General features: G+C 41.5%; 1 protein-coding gene across 7 annotated transcripts in view; it reads right to left on the bottom strand.

Moving 5' to 3' along the window:
- Positions 1–20,552, bottom strand: part of ralgapa1 (Ral GTPase activating protein catalytic subunit alpha 1) — a 72,951-nt gene that overhangs the window by 41,374 nt on the left and 11,025 nt on the right. For 4 of the 7 annotated variants that reach the window (XM_084915364.1, XM_084915357.1, XM_084915358.1 and 1 more), the window contains exons 17-30: positions 20,225–20,389; positions 18,780–18,932; positions 13,740–15,575; positions 9,338–9,462; positions 9,021–9,258; positions 8,465–8,659; positions 6,653–6,823; positions 6,326–6,519; positions 6,146–6,244; positions 5,909–6,064; positions 5,515–5,643; positions 5,293–5,418; positions 2,221–2,279; positions 1,839–1,947 (exon numbers count right to left, since the gene is read on the bottom strand). In XM_084915364.1, the coding sequence (XP_084771490.1) occupies positions 1,839–1,947; positions 2,221–2,279; positions 5,293–5,418; positions 5,515–5,643; positions 5,909–6,064; positions 6,146–6,244; positions 6,326–6,519; positions 6,653–6,823; positions 8,465–8,659; positions 9,021–9,258; positions 9,338–9,462; positions 13,740–15,575; positions 18,780–18,932; positions 20,225–20,389 (3,755 nt within the window). The remainder of the gene's footprint in view (positions 1–1,838; positions 1,948–2,220; positions 2,280–5,292; positions 5,419–5,514; positions 5,644–5,908; positions 6,065–6,145; positions 6,245–6,325; positions 6,520–6,652; positions 6,824–8,464; positions 8,660–9,020; positions 9,259–9,337; positions 9,463–13,739; positions 15,576–18,779; positions 18,933–20,224; positions 20,390–20,552) is intronic. The other 3 variants (XM_084915365.1, XM_084915362.1, XM_084915363.1) reach the window with 2 other exon arrangements.

The following is a 20,552-nucleotide window of genomic DNA, read 5'->3' as shown; positions in this document are numbered from 1 at the left end:
CTGCTTACCTTATCTATAACTCTGAATTTAAAGCTGTGGTATGCAACATGTTTCTGGCATTGGACAAAAATGCATTATAACCTTTTAGAATGGTAAATGGTAAATGGCCTGTATTTGTATAGCGCTTTACTTAGTTCCTTAAGGACCCCAAAGCGTTTTACACTACATTCAGTCATCCACACACACATTCACACACTGGTGATTGCAAGCTACATTGTAGCCATAGCTGCCCTGGGGCGCACTGACAGAGGCGAGGCTGCCAGACACTGGCGCCACCGGGCCCTCTGACCACCACCAGTAGGCAACAGGTGAAGTGTCTTGGCCAACACAATGACCAAGACTGTCGGAGCCGGGGCTCGAACCGGCAACCTTCCGATTACAAGACGAACTCCCAACTCTTGAGCCACGATCGCCCCAAATAAATTCCCCTGATTCTAATAAATTAGAATAGCCAGAACTATTTTTAGATGTCGAGTAAAAGGAGTCTTTAGGCTCATTAGAGGTGCATGTGTTAACCTTCTAGTGAAGTGACAAAAGTAAGTAAGAAGGGAGAAATTGAAATCTGTGGCACACAGCAAGGTGACACTAAAGAAAAAACCCAGAAAGCGATGTTTGTTTACATCAGAAATCAACTTCCGCCAATTCTTAAAAGTTAGATAATTCTGTCAATGTCAAAATGATTACCTTATTTAGTGAAGATCTACAGTGAATTTTAATCAGACTGAAAAAAATCTTGCACAGGTTAACAGGGCTACCTTAAAATCAACTGATAAAGAAACAGTCATGCAGGAATAGAGATCCCTGCATCCATAGTTGGCAAAAAAAAAGTGTTGCTTCTCTTGAAACGTGTCAGTTGCAGTGGTAAGACACATTTTTACTTTGAAAGCGAAGGTACTTAATTTCTAGTTTCCATTGCAGTTTTATTGCCACTCAGCCACTAGTTGGCGAGTGGTTTTTGGTGCAGCAACCTCTTTGCAACCATCTCACAGCGACTGCCAACAACCTCCATGGGAATACACATTCTCACCAGGGCCTCGCTGACTGGTCTCTATGTTTATGTGTCTGAAGTCTTTGTTGCTAATTTTTATTCTCTTTAATGAAGTACACTCATGTATCCATACTTGTCTAGTGGGAAGGGTTTAGAACAGAGAGGAGTGAGAGGCATGATGACAGTGACCCTCTAATTTTATAACCGGCACATTTTACAGGATTTTACATAGGAGTTTCCTATCAAAGGCTATCTTAACAACAACAGGAATATATCAACAAAGATACCAGTTCTATAGTTTGGATTGGTAATCCGGCTGCAGCCAATCATTTTCAGGGTTCACAAAGTATTAAATAGGATTCACATTCAGATGTAGAGAAGGGATCATTGAAAATGTCTAGGTCTTAAAAAAACAAGAAAGAAAAGGATAAAGAACAGACGTACGTTCTCTCATACACTACATTAAATTTATTTGTCTATGTAAGTGGTCTGCACTATACCATGGCTTGCCTCATGGAAACAGTATGATAAACTTTCAGTCTAAAAAGGAGCAGATGTTTTGGCACTAGTGTGTTGAGCAGATCCGTGCAACATGCGGCCAGTCTGCTGTGCCTTTGAATCAGAGTCACTGCTTTGGTCTTATTTCACTGGACCACAGTCAGAAACTGAGAGATCCATGGTCACTGGGGACAAAGTGTGAGAACAGACGACTATAACACAACTCATAATGTGATCAGACTGGTCTGACATTTCAGTCTTAATGAGTCACAGTTCAAATATAAAATTTAGGTTGCTATTTGGAGGTCCAGCTGAACAGAACTTAATTGCTATTTATAGAGGTGTGACTGACCTTCAATGTAACACAGATCACATTGAGAGCATCTTTAATCTGTGGATGTTGAGTCCCGTGGGCCAGCTCCTCACACAGCCATATCCCCAGACTGCACAAAGCCACACACCTGACAAAAACAGCACAGTGTGAGCAAGCAGTTGTGCAATAAAGGCCTCTATAAATGCAATTTATCGGAATCACTGCATATATTAATTTTACACACAGGAACCAGCATAAAATAAAGAAATACTCGCCAACGGTGAGCACAAACAGATGTGGTTACATACTTAAGGAATTTATTAACAAATGATAACTTTAGGTAACCTGGGGCACCTGCGCAACACTGTATATGTGTAATGAAAATAAATAAATAAATAAATAAACTTTATAAACCCTTTACCTAGCAGGAGCAGAGGGTTCATCCCTGGCAGAGGTCAGGATGGTTTTGACGATATGCTCCTTAAAAAAAGAAAACAACAAAAAAACAAAAACATACAGCACATCAGTTTTCAATAGCAATATATCAGCTGACCACTAGTATTGTTATTATAGGCATTAATATAAAAAGTCATGTTGCAGAACTCAGATTGAAATACTGATGATGATAATAATTGGGATTATGATTTTTGCCATAATTGAGTAGCCCTTAAAGGTGTGTATAATAAATAATAAAGAGACTGCATCTTTAAAATGGACCTATTAGAGTAGCTTTGCATGATTCACTGTTCAAAATAATCCTTCTCTATCTTACACAAGGCCTCGATGTAGTCCTTGAGTTTGTCCAGTATCTGAAACAAGCCATTTTAGTTCATTTCCCCCTCCCTTTAAGCTAACCTCATTATTTGGCAATATTTGATATGAGCATCCATCATTTCAACACTATTTATATGTCAGAAAATGAGGACAAGCTTAATAGTTCCCAGTCAGACAAACAGGAAACAGATTCAAGGAACTACACTGTGTGGTGTTAATGCATATCGTAGACACATATGCTGGACTAAATATGGACACAAAGTCACAGTTTAAACAGATCAACACACACCCCAGACACGTTCACACACTCCCTGGTCTTGTCCCTCTGGTCAGTGTTAATGACCGCTTAGTGATTCAAAACAAGCTTCTGCCACATAAGAAAGCAGTGAGTGAGCCTGAGGCACTGCCACGCATGGCATTAGCAGTTTACATGGCACCAACAACAATAACAACATCACTCCCATCACCCTTAGCTCAAACAAGAATGGTTGATGATACATTAGCCTATTAGTTTGCCTCCGAGATCCCCTATGGACAGCCGACGTTTGAACTGACCTGGATTACAAACAAAGTAGATAAACTTTTTGAGCTTTTGATGTGCGAGTTAAAAAAAAAAAAAAAAAAAAAAAACTAACACATTTTCAGACCTGTCAGTTTAACTGTATTGTCCTGCTCTTCCCCGAACTTACAGGAAGATTAAAGTAATTTCTTAAAAAAATGTTCTTTTCTCAATATTTTATTGCGGTGTATTGTAATACTCTCCCAGAGAAGTGCATATGAGGTATGATGAACAGTTTATCCACTGTGAATACACTGAACCAGGCTGCGCTGCATATCATTTGCAGAAAGGATGCTGCAAGATTAAAAATGAAGAATTTTCTGTGCATTTGTAACTGCTAGGATGGCTATAATTCCCTATTATCCAAACAAGGGGAGCCTCTGGTGAAGGATAATTTCAGCCACCTAAATACACTGCTACTGAAAATATCCCATAAACTACATTTACATACATTAGAAGGACAGCTCAGGCTGGAGACAAGGTTAAGGTTGAGATGGTTTGGACATGTGCAGGGCTCTAGAGTGCGACCAATTTGGTCGCAAATGCGACCAAATTTTTCAGTGGTGCGACTAAAAAAAAATATTTGGTTGCACCTGTGCGACCAACTGTTCGGGTAGCAAAAAAAAAAAAAAAAAATCTGCAACCTTCCCTGTGGTCAACAACAGACACACATTTTGCCCCTATCGTGGACTAAACCAATCAGAGATAGTAAGGGGCGGGACCTCTCTGATTGGCCGTGGTCCAGTTGAAAGTGCAGGTGGAAGTGGGAGGTGAGTAGCTTGAATAAAGCGATATCAATTCATTAAATCCTGAATCGACTTAAATATAACTGTGTTTTGCCAGAAACGCCAGATTCTCAGATCAAAGCTCACAAAACCATTTCAACAACAACCAAACAGTAAATGAGAGCAGGTACACGGATTCCACACAAAGACGTAAACACGGAGCGGAACCGACGCATCAGAATCAACTTTGTCGTTCTCGGCTTTCTCACCCGACGGCCCGTAGACGGACACGCTGTCGGAGCTTAGTGATTCTGATGCGTCCGGTCCGCGCTGTGTTTACGTCTTTTTGCGCTGATTCTGAGCTGCAGGTTTTGTCTCTCTCCAACCAAAATTCACCGAGCCAGCAGCAAAAGAAGCAGCAAACTGCGCTTCACATTTGATCAATGTCGTCATGAATTTTGCTGTTTTGCTTCCACGACTATTAAAATCACACTTCATGCACAGCTAGCTCTCTCTCTATCTCTCTCTGTACTTCAAGAACAGTTTCCCATCTCCAATCTCTGTTTTCTGTATTATTCATTCGCTTATTACCCACCAGTCTACCGTTGTTTACAGCGCTGTCGGCTGCTGTCTTTTTCTTTTCTTTTTTTCACTTAAATGACCTCGGACAAGAAAGCCTATTTTTTCTGTTGTTCAATACTGAAGAAATGTAAACTTTATATGCAGAACATTGTAGAATATTTTTAAGGTTATCTGCTATAAAAAGCCAGACCAGGAAAATCTCCTTCATGTTTTTCTGTGTTTTATTCTCAGTTACTTTCATACAAAGGCATCTGCTGTGATGTTCACAATTCTGATGAAGTCAGTACTGATAAATGATCAGAATTATAATATTTCTGACTGTCTGAGGCTAAGTTGAATCGAATCGGGACTTTGAAAACCGGAATCGAATGGATTATAGAAATCAGTGATGATACACAGCCCTAGTGAGCAGCCTAGGCACGACAGAAGTGGATGTAGCTGTAATAGGAAAAGAACTATTGCTAACTTTTCTGTTAAGTTAAGGCCTGATCCTTCTGAAATTCATAGCCAGTGCTCTGACACGGTGTCATCAATCTTTGAATGCTGAAAAAGCACAGTGTATCCAGAAAAACACATTATATTATATAAATTATTATAAAATTTGTGTGCGCCTAACTTTTGTGCCGGTACGCCCATGGCAAAAAGTTAGTCTAGAGCCCTGATGTGCACAGGAGGGATAGTGGATTTACTGAACAAAGGAAGTTGAATATGGAGCTCCCAGGCAGGAGGAAAAGAAAAAGGCTTAAGAGAAGATTCATGGATGTAGTGAAGGAGGACATGCAGAGAGTTGTTGTGACAGAGGAGGATACTAGGGATAAGGTAAGGTGGAAGATGATGATCGGCATTCACGTACCTTGACATCAGGGAACTTGGTAAGTACCACGTCAGCTGTGGTGGGGTGGAGAGCAGGAAGCTCCCCGTAAAAGTTGGGAAAGCACACCAGAGATCCGAGAAGAATCTGTGCTTCAACTCTTGGAGCCTTTGAGGGAAAATAAAACTTGTTAGGAAGACAGGAATGAAAGAATCAGCTCCTGTAAAGCTGGAAACCAACATTGCAAATGGGAGGATTTCTTACATTGAGTGATGAGCAGGCAGTGACTCTAGAAGCTGCGATGATGAAATCCAGGATCAGCATGGTGGCTCCAGGTAGACCGATACTAAAGAACCTGGGACTACAGTGCTTGATGATGGTGTTCACAATGTCCTGTAAAAGTAATACAGTTTTTTTTTTTTTAAACATTTCGCTTCAAAGGTGCATTCACAGTAGCACAGCATGTTTGCCTGCATGACTATCTTTTCTCCCCATTTCCCTGCTTTCCTGCACTTACTCTGTGCTTAAAGATCTGGATTTGAGTATTTAACATTAAAAATTTTTTATTAAGAGCTGCAAGATTAAAGAAATCTGTAAAATATAAAATATGCTGTTTGTTCATATATTATGTTCAAGTATAAATTTGAGACCACTCTACCTGGTCTTGGTGGAGAAGTCCTTGATGCATGATGTTATAGAAGTGTGTCAGATAGTCTGTGTTTGGTGAAACGTCTTGCCGTCTCTTCATGATCCTACAAATCAGCTTGTAGGCGTGAAGTTTCCCCTGCTTGTAACGCTCTGTCAGCATGGTGGCCTTAAGAGAAAAGATTGCTTAACTAACATTGAAACACATGTTATGTTATAACCCTTATTGTTACCTCTCTATCACACATACCTTAAAGAGCCAAGGGGTGAGGATTCTCAGGGGTGGGATCAGAACAGGGGGTGGAGGAGACGACTGGTTATCCAGAGAAATGCCCAAATTATCCCTGATCTGCAAACAGAAAAGCTCGTCATTGGAGAACATGTTCACTGACACAGGAGTTGCGGGTTCGCTGTATGTCTCAATTCTCACCTTGGCCAGGTTTTGCCAAAGTTCACACAGGTAGTCAAAGACCTGAGCGTGGATTTCTGGGTCCTTGATGCTGTTCACATCTCCCAGGATACCCAGCATCCTTCGCCACATCACTGTGGCAACATCTGCGTGCCATCCGGTCAGAGAGCCGCCCGCCATCACGCTACAGTCCTCACTAGGGAACTCACTCGTTTCTGGAATAAATGAGTCAATGAGAACATGACTGAGTCATCCTACAAAGTATTTCATATTCACAAACATGATTAAAGTACTACACTTTGTATGAACAGGAAAATGCATCTCAAAGTGAATGCCTCTGAGTATTACCCAGGTCATCGGGGGTCTGTAAGACAGAGTTGTGGAGTTTCTGGTCCAGCTGTAAATGGGCGTGGGAGTGGGAATGCGTGTGCACAGTGTGCTCTGCTGTCAAAGTGGCAGGAGAAGGAGTCTGGGAACGAGAGCCCCCGAGTGAATGCATGGGTGATGCACTCTCTGAACCTGGGAAAGAATACAGAAAATATCAACTCCTGATAAGGCAATGGGAGGATGAGATTCATGCTTTATGGTGGAATGTGAGGCTGAGAGGTTGTTTTTATTATGACTTATATCAAAGAAGGAGACTTAAAACCTAAGTGCTAAGCGGATAGTAAAAAACGTCATTTTAAATATCACATAGAAAACCAAGACAATCAGAAAAATACTTTCTTATGATAGTTTAGTCCATTTTTCTCTTTGTTCTGGATCACACTAATGTGATTTATAAGCATGTTATTTGCTTCAGCTATTATGTATTTTATTATTCTACTCTCATGCTTTTTATTGACACTCATCACTGTGATATTTTTTAAAAAAATCCTGAAAACGTGATAGATGTTCTTGTTAATCAATAACAAAAGACTGCATTCAAAGTATCTGTTGATCTTGTACCTTTAAGAGTATTTCTAAATAGGTTTGCTCGACTGGGTTTCTTTTGCAGAGTGCCTATCATTGTTTGGGTCCTTTTACATCATTTTAAATGGATACTCAACATTGTGGTAAATGAGAGCCTGCACTCAAATTTCATATAAAATGTTCTTAGGGATGCACATCGCTGTAGAGAGGTGGTAAAGTAAAAAACGGGCTTGAATTAAAAAGAAAAGTGTGATATTCTATTCAGAGTAGGGCTGCTTGATTACAACAAAAGGCATGATCACTTAGTTGTTTAAAGTTGTAATCTTGATTAGTTAATATCTAACAGGGATTCATAAATCCAATAGGGAGTTAGGGCGTGTTTTTCACTGCAAAAGTTCATCTTGGAAGGGCAACTGCTGTTCTGAAGCTTCAACCACTGGATGTCTGCAGGTGCGGGGAGATGAACTGGTGAACAGCAAACTTCACCAGCTCAGGCGATCTGCATGGCGGCCACAAGATAAACGACAGAGACCTGAATGGGACAGGTTTCAAAACTAGACTCTTACAAAGGAAAAGAATGCCCTCGATTCATAATGGAAGAAAAAAACAACACTTTGCAGTATTATTAATACCAGTATCAATTTTTGCAGCAAAAATAATGGATAAAAGCATTAATTTTATTCCATCTTATTCTATTATAATAACCACTGGAAGCCGAAATTGAATTTACATTTCTATTAGATGCCCAGTCCTACTTTATCCTTCATTAGTGTTACGAGGATCTGTTTACAAAATAGGTGCTTATCGCAAACACCAACACGAACTGATAAATCTAAGAGGCTACACAGCCTACACACAACCATTTGTTTACTAGATTAAAGTAACCTTGCATAGAAACACTTGATAACCAGTGTTAGTTTGTGTGTGTGTGTGTGTGTGTGTGTGTGTGTGTGTGTGTGTGTGTGTGTGTGTGTGTGTGTGTGTGTGTTTGCATGATTGACGCAAGAACCTACATTTCAGATGGACTTAATTTACAACGTGTTTACCAAAAAATTTGATAAACTGTATCAAATGGCATTATTTCAACTTCTTTTATCTTTATTAGAGTCAATTCTCACAGTCAATCCCCCCCCCAAATTTAATCTACTGGGAAATTACACACTGGGAAAACCCCTCAGATGGCATAAAAACACAGTATTTAAGGGTTCTGGTGAGCAGGCATTGAGCTGAAGTCTGTTATGTCCCTACCTGTAACCGTGACAGTGTGGCTCAGGCTGCTCGTCTCTGAGTCAATGTGAAGTGTCGTCAAACTGGCCACCTCATGCTCTTCACAGGCCACGCCCCCACCAAGGCTGTCCTGATCCAGCGAGCTGCCTCGACCTCCTCCCCCTCCTGCTGCAGATCCAACTCCCCCTGCAGACGCCTCGGAGCTAAAAGTAAAATCTACAAAAGAAAGAAAACTCATCATTGCTGTACAGTTGTTGATTTTCCTCTTTTAATTTCAGCAGCCTGACAAACTGTGATGCATTATTTTTAAACACTTCACAAAAAGTTCTTCAAAGTTAAACAGAAGATGAGATGGCTTACTCCTACAGATTAATTTACCTTAAAAAAAGAAACTCGATTTTGTGTTTTTCTGCTTCTCTTGGCAGAAAAAATGATTATTTAATAACATAAAACAATTTTACATGAACTAATAAAAAGTTTTGCACAAGATAACAGTTTTATACTTTAATATTGTTTTAAAAGGAGGATAAATGTGTGCCGTGCAGTATAAATAAACTGCTCATATCTTGTTCCTTACTATCAAATTTGCAGGTGGAGTACTGAAAGGCATTAAAGGAGTCTGACTGGCTGTCGGAGCTGATGACATCAGAACCGCTGGCACTAGCGGGTGACGTCCACTCAGAGGGAACCCCCGGATCATCGACAGGCCGAAGATCATCTAAGGGTCGCGATCCATCACGACTATGACTGGCCTCCAGGAGCTCTGGCAGATCCCTGGGAACTTCCAGGCTTCCCGGGCTGCTGCCACGGCGACCCTGTGTACAGAGGAGAAAGTGACGCTCGTATCTTCCATCTTATGACACAATCTGAAATTAGTGTGTGTGTTGTACTAACTGAAGTTCCTTTGGCCCTCAGTCTCTCCTGGATAAACTCATCCATGAGGTCAGAGAAGTTTGGGTTGCTGCTTCCAACATCAGTGGAGACTGGACGGGCCTTCTGGACCACCTCCTCTTTATTGGCTACAAACACAAATGCATAATGAGGCACAGAGGTAGACAAGGTTATAATAAACACACACACACACACACACACACACACACACACACACACACACACACACACACACAGGAATGATAAAAACCATGAGCATTCAAAAGCATAGGGAGCCATATAAGTAAGCAAACACACAAAGACAGACTGTGAAGCCCCTGTCAGACATTGTATACAAAACTATTACCCTGTTAAAGTGACAGCATACTCCCATTCAGACATTGTCCCCATCTTCAAACAGGCCAGCTCACTATTCTGATCCTCAACATCATGCAGCTGCTTCACCAGCAAGTCTCTCTTCCAACTCCACAACCCTGAAGTCCAGCTGACAACCGCTCTTAAGTTAATCCAGGAAGAGACTCACTGGAGAGGAAGCCGAATGACATCATTCCCAGGCCAGCCAGCAGGTAGTAAATTTACATACCGGAGCCGAGCCTGGCTTGTTAGCGGCAACTGGACTTTCAAAATAAAATACTTCAATGCACACCTTTAAAGTTATTAAGACGTCTCAAAGTTTTATTTGTTGTGCTGTCCATGATGTTTAAGGTGCATAAATATCCAGTTTTTAGGTAGTTAACAGTTTAAGTCTTTTCTTGAGTTTTCTAATGAAAAAGTGACCAGGATGTGCATTCAGACAGGACTTGCTCAGATGCTGTCACATTTACAGAAAGGAGCAGATGCCTGAGAGGGGCTTGACTGATGCTTACCCACGCAAACAGTTTCAATGATAGAAAACTTAGACATACCAAGAAATAAGGAATTGTGTAACATGACTATCATCAGGTCTGACTTGTTGATAATCTTTGTAAACATCTAAAAAATCAAAGATATGGTGACATTTTGTTTTTGATCAGGAAACAGTAATCCCAACACTGCCCACAGAGCATTAAAAGCACTATTTAAAGCACAGTGATCAGATGTTACACTGAAATGTCACAATATCACTAAAACAAACTAGTAACTGGTAAAATTTATGATTTAAGAGCAGTCCTGATGTGTGTGTATACTGTAGGCCTGAATGTTATTTAAAACTGTATTTTTTAAATAAAGAAAAGCCACAATAGAAGGCGCATCAATAACCACCAGGAAAGCAATGCAGGAGTTAATACACACCATGCAGACAGAGCAAGAGAGAGTATCACACTGTTAGCTCCAAACAAGCAGCATACCACAGGCCCACATTAGTGCAGTTATGTTACTATGAGTTATACTGCTGTTAGCTTGGATACAAAGATAGTGACCAGTGGGAGTTTATAAATTCTGATAGAGTGCATCTCTCCAACCCAAAGTCAGATGGGATTAAATCTGCTGCTTTCAGTATTAACTAACTAATATTTAATGTCTGCACCTGTGGTTGACAGAAGACAGCATGAGTTGGTTGCTTCTACCCCTGAATACCAGTTATTTTGTCAATAAAGCTTAATCCACAATCAAATTATTTACTGTGCCCAGAATTTACCACCGAACAAGAAAAATTCAAAAGGGAATACCCTGCAGGTACACTTGTACATCACCCAAAGATATCATCTGCTCCACCTCTGCAGCAGGTAACGTAAGCGCAACCATAAAAATTTAAGCAGGATCACAATACTGTGGCTGTGATAGTACGGAGAGAACTTAAGTAAACTTAATGTTGCTTCTATTGAAGCCTTACAGATATCATTCCTGAATACTCAAAAGCAAAATTAGTGTTATTCAGACATGTGCCCTTGCCCAGATGTTAAATAATATTTTACTGTAATGGTTATTTGCCATGACATCACCAATAGCAACACAAAATGGAAGGAAAAAGAAAAGTGTTTTTAGTCTCATTAATGCACCATTAAAGCTAACATATACAATGCATTCCCTATTAGTAGGGGTGGGGGAAAAAATCGATACTGTGTAGTATTGTGATATTTTGTTTGCTAATAATGTATCGATACAGGGACAGCAGAAATCGATATTTTGTTACAAAAAAAGTTTTTGTGGACTGGAACATGCTCTGACTTCAGAGCATGTTGATCCTTTTTCTGAGCAAGAATCCTGACATTCCTTCACTGTCCAAATGTGTTTAACTTTTTTTTTTGGCAGCAATAAACATGACAGTTTACTTATTTTAATTTAAGACATGTTTTATTTTAATTAAGTTTAAAACTTTTTCATTTAATGTAAAATTATATTTTGTTTTAATTTACTTTCAAATTCTTCAGTTGCTGAATGGGCTGCATAGTTTTCATAAATTGCATAGTTCAGAATAGCTATAATTGTACCAGATGGTTGCATTCAGTTAAGTTGGACTAGACTGTAATACAAACCGTTCAGTTTGTCAAGACTGAGTGTGAGACTTTGATATTAGATAAAATGAATATTGATAAAGTTTACCTTTATGTACAGAATCTGAATATCGCAAAATATTTTTAAAAAATTGCAATAATATCGTATCGTGCGTTAAGTATTGTGATAATATCGTATCGTGGGATGTATGGTGATTCCCACCTCTACCTATTAGTACCATAAACAAGCTGTGAGCTGACCTTACACAGACTATGCCATCTGACAGACTTGACAACTCATCTCTAGTGTTTTTTTTTTCACATGTTCAGCCCATTCGGTTGAGTCATTTCAACAAATGCAGTGTGTGTCGTCTGGCACCTGATACCAAAATCACCTCAATAAGATAAGAGCCACGGATGACCTTGTCTCCACTGGATCAACACTCTTAGCAAAGAGATCCAAAAATAAAAACAACTCTGGATATATTACTCTACATGGAGAGTTACCAATGGCTGCAGTTCAGTAAAGAACCAGCTGCTGTGAATGGACAAATACAGTAACAATGATGCAACACACTAGACCTAATAAAGCCCTTTTTTAAGGACTTCAGTGTGGAGAGTTTACAATAACTGCACAAGCTCATTCTAATGGACTCAGTTCAGTCATGCAAATTCTGCACAAGCGAACCATAAAAGAGTGTGGTCAAGTGGCACAAGGGCGCCACTTGTGCTCATGGATTATGCAAAAGCACCATCAATCTGAGTTTAACCAGCCACAGCATATAATATCTGGTATAAAAAGTACGAGGTGAAACCGTGAATGCCCAAAAATGCTTATTTACACTAAAATGCAATTTCTTCCTTACTGTAATAAAAAAAATTTAATAAAAAAATAAACAAATAAATAATGCAGGCCTCAAACACCTGGAACATTAGTAGACAAACCAAACAAGTATATTATTTGACACAAGCTGCCATGCAATACTCCTGAATAATGTAAGAACATGATTTTAAAAAGTGGTTTTGCAACAGTAACTCCACATCAAGACAGATTCAGGTGATGAATCATTGTGCTCTTATCAAAAATCCAAACCCAAAGGTAAAATAGCCTCACTTCTGCACCAAGGATTAGAATGAACAGAAAAAGGTGGCATTTGTGCTGCTGATTCAAATGTGCACTTAACCATTCAGCATAGCTGATAAAGGCTGTGGCAGTGTCCAAGGCAAATAACCATTACCAATTTGAAAGTGCATACCTTTTTATATTCATTCAAATTCTGTCTAGATTACTACAATCAATTTATCAAAGGGTCTTATGCTGCACTCTAGTGGTGTGAGAATGAACTACAGCTAAATGCTTACACTCAATTTGTAAAATCACTGATATTCCTTGATTGACAACAATGAATCAAAGTCTGAAAGTGCTACAAAACATCTGGGATCTTTCTCAATAGTATAGTGTATGTCAGCTGTTTTCTTTTTCTACAGACAGTTGTGCTTGTCTGTAGATCAGTTTCCTTCTGTAGAGCTGAAGAAGGGCCGGAGTCCGGGGGAGGAGGCGAAGGAGGCACGAGGAGGCTGCATGCAACATCAAGGTGAGGATGGAGGTGGAGAACAGGGTAAGGAGGTGAGAAGGTTAAAAATCCCGAAACCCTTAGAGAAAGCAGAAAGGAGAAGGAGGGAGGGAGCTTCTGAGCTAGAGAAGTGGAAAGGCATGGGAAGTAGGAGGGTGAGGGTCCTTGATAAGAGGCAGGCTGGAGGAGGGGCTACGTTCAAGAGGAAACACATCAACAGGGAGTTTGAATTTCAGTCCAGCAGCAAGATGATGAGTTTCAGCCAAAAATGTCATTCCATCATAACAAACCAGTTAAAAAAGAAAAAAAAAAAACAGCCAAAAAGGAAAAGAAAGTTGCTGGTGTTTGTGTGGTGGTGAGTATTTGTCTTTCCACAGCTGTTTCCTTTGTGAGAACTTCGTTCGTTGCGATCCTCACCTGGCGTAGTCGTCTTTCGTCCAAAGTAGCCCAGGACATGGGAGTAGAGATCCCTGAGTGATGCATCACCCATGGTGGCCCGGGCCTGCCGCTGCGGCGACGAGCCTTGGGATGACCCCTGACCTTGGGGCCGAGGCTTGGACGACAGAGCGTGAACCACAGTCTTATAAACACCACCAAGAAGAGCCCCCTGGTGGTGCCGTGAGGCAGTGCTCCCTGGCTCCTGGGAGCGGGAGCGGGAGGCTCTAGATCGCAAGGCGGAACGTCCTAAACGTCCGCGCACTCCTGAGGAACCTGAACTGCTTGACAACACCTCAGAGTGAACCTCTGGGCCATGACTGGATCCCACACAGGATCCAGCATGCTGCTTGTCTTTGTCCCCTCCAGTCCCAGACCGGGTTTCCAGGCCTGCTGTGCCCCCTGTCCCACTGCTATCCGTTATAGTCCCAGATGCTAATTTCTCATGTACGCCTGTTCTATGGCTGATAACAGCCACAGAGCCAAACTTACCTGAACCCCCTGTTCCCAGCTTCCCCCCTGACCCTGCCCCAGCTCCAACCCCAGGCCTCTCTCCAGCCGAGTGGCTGTGTGTGTGGAAGTGACTGAGCCGGCGTAGCCGGGCTTTCCAGTGGGCCTCCTTATTTTCAAGAGGGTTATGGAACTGGACAGATTCAGTTGAGGGCCGGAAACTGACATGGACACCCCCAGAATGATGCCTCTTAGTGCTACTACGGGACATCTTGGTCTTTGTGGGTTCTGAAGTTTGGGGAACTGATTCACTGCTTCCTTCACCCACAGTAGTATCTTGCCTAATTAAACTGGACTTGTCATTTGCTGCCATTTCTTTATCATCTTGTTTCTCTTCTGTATCACCCCATAAGTCATATTTCCCTTCCAATACTGTTGCCTTTCCACTATTTCCTCCCACGACCTTCTTTTCAGCAGTAGTTCTTTCTAAACTAGAGCCCACCTTAGCACTGGGTGATGGCCACTGACACTGCAGCTCCAAGCACTCATAGATACTCGGCTGCTCTGCCTCATTCTCCTCGATAGAATCCACACTGCTATGTCTCACTGATTTACTTACCTGTCTGTCCTCCCTTACCACCTGCTTTGCTTCTCCGAGCTGCCCTCTGTTTTCTAACTGTGTTCTTGCCAACCCTGTTTGCACGAGTGCGGGTAAAGCAACGCTGTTTTCTACCGCTCGACTGGGACTATCTTTCTCGCCTGCCTCGCCCTTCCTCTCAGCTTCTTTGTTAATGAGGTAGTCCCTAATAGAAGAGAATAAATCATCTTCCCCAGTTTCACCCTCATCTGCATCAGCTTCCTTTTCAGGTTGAAAGGCGAAGGCTGAGTCCCAGTCACTCACCCAATCGGAACTAGAACCTCGGCTTCGAGAGACACTTTGGTGCCAGAATTGATCGCACATACTACCGTCATCTTTTACCTCTGAGGACGAGGAAACAGCACCATTGGAGAAGGCAAAAGGGGTGGGAGAAGAGAAGGTGAGGGACTGTGAGGGTGGTTGAGCTGCGTGGCTGTTGGTTACGAGTAAGGAAGAAGTTGTGGAGTGGTGGTGGTGATGGGGAGAAGGATTTGGGATCAAATTTGGATCCCTCTGGGGATCTTCACCTTTGACCCGCTCTGCGATGAAAGGCTCCATGATGTCAGAGGCACTGCTGCTCCTTGCAAGGGAGGATGGGGCTGGGGTATCCAGATCACAAGCCCCACCCTGGAAGACCTCAGAACAGGAGATGGGAGGAGTCTCGTCGCTCTGGGATGAGTGGCGCATCCGAGACGTGCGGGATGTCAGTGTGATTGGTGGATCCTCGAGGTCTGGAAGGAAAAGGAGTGGCATTAGCTGGAGCATAAAGGGGAGGAGACACATTAAAAACTGTGCATGCAGGCATGTGCACATGCACACACACGCACACACAGACACAGATCTGAAAGAATGCATTAGGCAGAAGTTATCTAAAGTCTGGTTCTTTATCAGATTGTACTCACTGACGTTGCTTACAAAAACAAAATGTATTCATAGCAAACATCCTATGGCTATTTATCAAGCTACTACTGGTGCTAACCATGACCTTTTTTACCTTGTTTTAGCAGAAAAAGAAAAAAAAACATTGGATAAATGCCTGAATGCTGACTGTTTGGTTGTTACATCTTCATAAATATTATTATTAATTACGTTTTAAACTGCGAACTATCAACAAATAGACTCCCCGAGTCAAAAGGTCTGGCTTCAGAACAGTTTTTTTCTATGTTTGGCTCAAGATGATTTTAAAGAGAGTAGACAATTCCCTAATATGACTATCTCAGGCACATAGCTCTGCCTGTGAGCACAGAAGCCCAACCTACGTGCTAAGAGATATTGCTTCAGACAGAGGACAAACTTAGAATTGCAATAAGGTCCAGAATAAGATAAATAAGGATAATTCTGAACAAGCATAGTTTGATGGCATGAATATGAAGCTGGAATTTGATTTTAAGAAGATAAAGAAGATGGACAAGATCAAAATCATTGATGTAAAAATCTCTTTCCCCTCATATGTTATACTATACACCATTTCGCTTGCAACAATGCAGCAACACAGCTGACTGCTTCCCAGTTTGGCTGTTGTGCACTTGCAAGAGCAAGCTATGTTGTACAACCATCATGTTTAATGTCCCAGAAATTCCCCTTAAGTTTCCATTTACAATTATTTCAGTGGGTTTTCTCTCTTGCACAATAACCATCCATTAGTGACCACCACACACAGACACACAGACAGAAGACAGAGTCATCATCCTCTCATACTAAAGAGAAAGGTGAGCTGTCCAAGCAAAAGCCACTGCAAGAATAAAGCAAATCATATGAAATTTTACACCAAAAATTGGTGAAAGGAGGATCAAGAAGAAAGGTAGAGAAATAAAGTGACTTATAACAGGCAGAAAAAAATGCAAATATGTAGAGTTAATGGAAAGACCTCGAAGACAAATGTGTGTGCAGGCAGATAAGAGTAAGGTGCAGGTTAATAGGCGGGCAGGCAGGCAGGCAAGCAAGATGATAAGCAAATAACAAAGAAAACAGGTATGTCGAGTTTCATGCAAACAGGTGTACAACAAGAAAAGCAAATCCCACTTACATCTAGTCTAAGTGAAATGTTTGCAACACAGACTCAAAATGATATACATCTTTGTTCACTACTGGCTGGCCCAGAATGAATTCGATTTATATAATAAATATGCATATATAAACTAGTTCTAGTTTACATATGCAGGCGTGTTTAAAATAGCATTTTAGCAAGCTGCTGAAGACATACATTGATCAGACATAACATTATAACACTGACTGATCCAATGGATGAACCGCTGTAGCTCAAAGCAACGAAAAATTTAATGCTGGTTCTGACAGAAAGGTGCCAGAATTCACAGTGCATCACAGTTTCTTCTATGTGCGGCTACAGAACTGCAGACCAGTCAGGGTGGCCAAGCTGACCCCTGCCCACCACTGAAAGGTGACCTGGCCTGATGACTCCGGTTTCTTTTATATCGCATAGATGGGTGCGCCTGTCTGTTGTTTACCTGGGGAACACCTACCGCCAGGATGCACAATGGGAAGACGGCAAGCCAGCAGTGGCAGTGTAATGTTTTGGGCGATTTTCTGCTGGGAAACTCTGGGGCCTGCCATCCATGTGGATGTTACTTGGATACATACCATCTACCTAAGCACTGTTGCAGACCATGCACACTCTTTTGTGGAAACAGTACTCCCTGATGGCTGTGGTCTCTTTCACAAAGCAAAAATGGTTCAGGAATGGTTTGAGGAGCACAACAATACGGAGTGCGTGCCCCTACAGGTAAGAGTTGACAGCAAAAGGTGAACCAACACAATATTAGGCAGGCAATCAATGTTACGCCTGATCTGTATATATTGAGGTGATTATTTAACACATCCTACAAATACAATCACAGTTGAGTGATTCCAACACACATACTTGATCATCTGGGTGACTGCCAGATGTACTAACACCTGGCAAAGCATATCAGCACTTCAGTGTTTTGTTTTCGAGTTTTTTCTATCTGAGAAACAAGGCTATGTATTGGTTGCTCTTACTTTAATGTTCAGTTTCTGCCCTACTCCCCTCAAGTCTTCTCTCAGTTGGCTCCCTGGATAGGTTACTGCTGTGGTACTCCTCAATATCAATCAGCTGCACTGGCTGTCCTTCTGCTGTCTGCTTTGTGAGCTGTCACTAACCTCTGTAACCACAAACTTCAGCAGGTGGACAAAGGATTCTCACCATCTGCAGAGCAGAACCAGAACTAGCACTACCACTGCCAAGTGCAGCCCAAGACATCAGAAAAGGAGAGTCACTAGAGAGGTAGCTCATGTTACGCCACCTATAATCTGTCAGCTGATTAGCTGAAAGACCCAATCAGCTCCTTTTTTACTCTTTACAGAAAAAGAAAGTTCTTAATTTAACTTAACAAAGTGATTCTCCCTTTAAAGATGTAAAGAAACCTCTGCATACCTCCTTGAAAACAGTAAGTCTGATAAAAAAAAAAAAAAAAGAAAAAGACCTTTAAGCACCTCTGTTCTTCCAGTGGAAGATCTTTGTATTTTTTTTTAATTGTTGTATATGATAGTATATGATTTGGGAATATATTTCGGTTTTACAAAAATATGCTCCTTTTGCATCTTGCAAATAATCACTTTAGGCCATCTTTTGACATTTTACTGAACAAAGACCGTATTTGAGAAACAATTTGCTTGTTAAATGATGAAAAGAATTCAGAGATCTACACTTGCAGCATGCAAATTTTGCGCACTGCTGATCAACAGCTTTTAAGATTAGCGAAGTTGCAGTTGAACTGGGAATGGGGTCAATGATTGCTGATGGAGCGGATGAAAACTGCTGCTCCAGTGATAACAAACAAACAAGAAAAGAGAAATATTCAGAGACAAGACAACAGGCAGAGTTTCAGTCTGTGTAGACGACTAATCCAGGCAGGCAGGCAGCAGGCAGGCAGACAGGTAGTGCAAAGAGTGTGTACCTGCCAGCTGGTCGGCAAGGGGGGGTAGTAAAGGGTGGTGGTGGTGGTGGTGGAGGAGGACAGGAAGAGGCGGAGCCAGAGCAGGAGCACTCTTAGCACTGCGGATAAAGGCTGAGGACAGCAGAGAATCCCCCGTAGAACAGCTACGCAGGGCTGAGGAAGTGGGAAGAAGAGAAACAGAAGAGAGGAAGAGTGTGGGACAGAAAAGGGAAAAATACAAAAAAAGAGGAAAAAAAGTATAGATAAAGGTTAAGAGGTGAGTGAGGAAGGAGAAGTGGAAAAGAGTACATAAAAAATGAAGATAATAGAAAGAGAGAGCAAGTGAATACGTTTAGTAAATAAGACAAAAGCATAGAAACACAGCTTGGAGGAAATTAGTGGAACGAGAGACAAGTGACAGGATGGTATTGAAAAGGTGGGTTCCATGATGGGCATGGAGGGACAGAGATGGGAAGGGAAGGTGAGGGAGGGGTGAGACAGGGTTAGTTTTGCAGGAAGGTTGGTGAGTGAGAGAGTGAGAGAGCTGGTGGGAGTTCTGCAGCTCAAGTCTCCTCATAAGCCCACGACAAACAGGAACGCTACATAAAATTAAATGAAAATGGGAATCATCATGTTGACATTCAAGAAAATATCCTAAACTAATCCGGTTGTAGAGACCCTTCTGGAACCAAACCTTCAATCCCTGCAGAGTGTGGAGGAACGTCCTTTGTTGTGGTTAGTTTCAATCTACTCTGGCATTCACAGTAATACAATTGTTTTCTGCAACATGTCACCACAACTGGAGCAGAACTGTCTTTATCGTAATGCATAACAGTGAGATTATGCAAACCGGCTAGCTGCGTGTATTCACGTTTGAAACATCTTTGGTAATATAGCTTAAAAAAAAGGAGGAAATAGCATTATATATGGAGTTCAAGGTTAAAAAAAATTCTCTACCAAAAGAGTCAAATATTTTATCAAATATTTAATAGTACTACTCAAATTTTTGGCATCACAGTTGCAATTTTTAATTGGGGTATTTAGAGCTGTGAATGTATTTTTAAAGTCCCAACTTGATTTTCGGATTTGTTTTATTCATCATCTCAGCTGATACTAAACCTATTCAAGCATTGCTGTAACTACATCTTTCATACTAATGGCCACAGCTAAAGATTTTCCATAAACATGACTCCAGAGAGGAATGGTAGTGAGCATATACCACAGCTTCCTGTCAGACTGACAGATGGGCAGAAGGAGGGAAGCAGAGGAGAGACATTAAATCAAACAAAACTGACTTGAGAAGAGCGTGACAGTATCCAAAATCTACTGAGGAAAGACAGCATGCTAGTTTGGCTTTGTTGCGCACCATTTATTTCTCCAAAGTATGCATAGACAAATTCTGGGAGTCAGTGCTATGAACATTTACATTCAAAGGGAGCAGAGTTGTAGGAAGAGGGCATACTGACCTACAGTCTTCTGCCGGACAATACTGCGGGCTTTTTCGATGCCTGGTGACCCAGCGGTGGTGGCGCTTCGCTGTCTCATGGCGGCAGCCTGGCCTGGTTGGTCTCTGCTCCAGCCTTTAGAGAAGGAACGATCGACAACCTGCCGCTGGCTCTCCGGACCAATACCTGTTGTGAGAACAGAGGAATGACTTCTCGGTGAACTGAGCTGAAAACATGTGTGCTATTTACTTCTAGAAATCTGCTAAATTTACAAATTACTAGTAGTTTTTCTGTGACCTCAGTTTTTTGCAGTCAAAAAATAATACATGAACAGACTAATTTATATTCC

This window comes from Perissodus microlepis, chromosome 19, assembly GCF_051167445.1.
Source record: "Perissodus microlepis isolate ML-2025 ecotype Zambia chromosome 19, ASM5116744v1, whole genome shotgun sequence".
In the NCBI taxonomy this organism is placed as follows: Eukaryota; Metazoa; Chordata; class Actinopteri; order Cichliformes; family Cichlidae; genus Perissodus; species Perissodus microlepis.
This window is presented reverse-complemented; position numbering and strand designations above follow the sequence as displayed.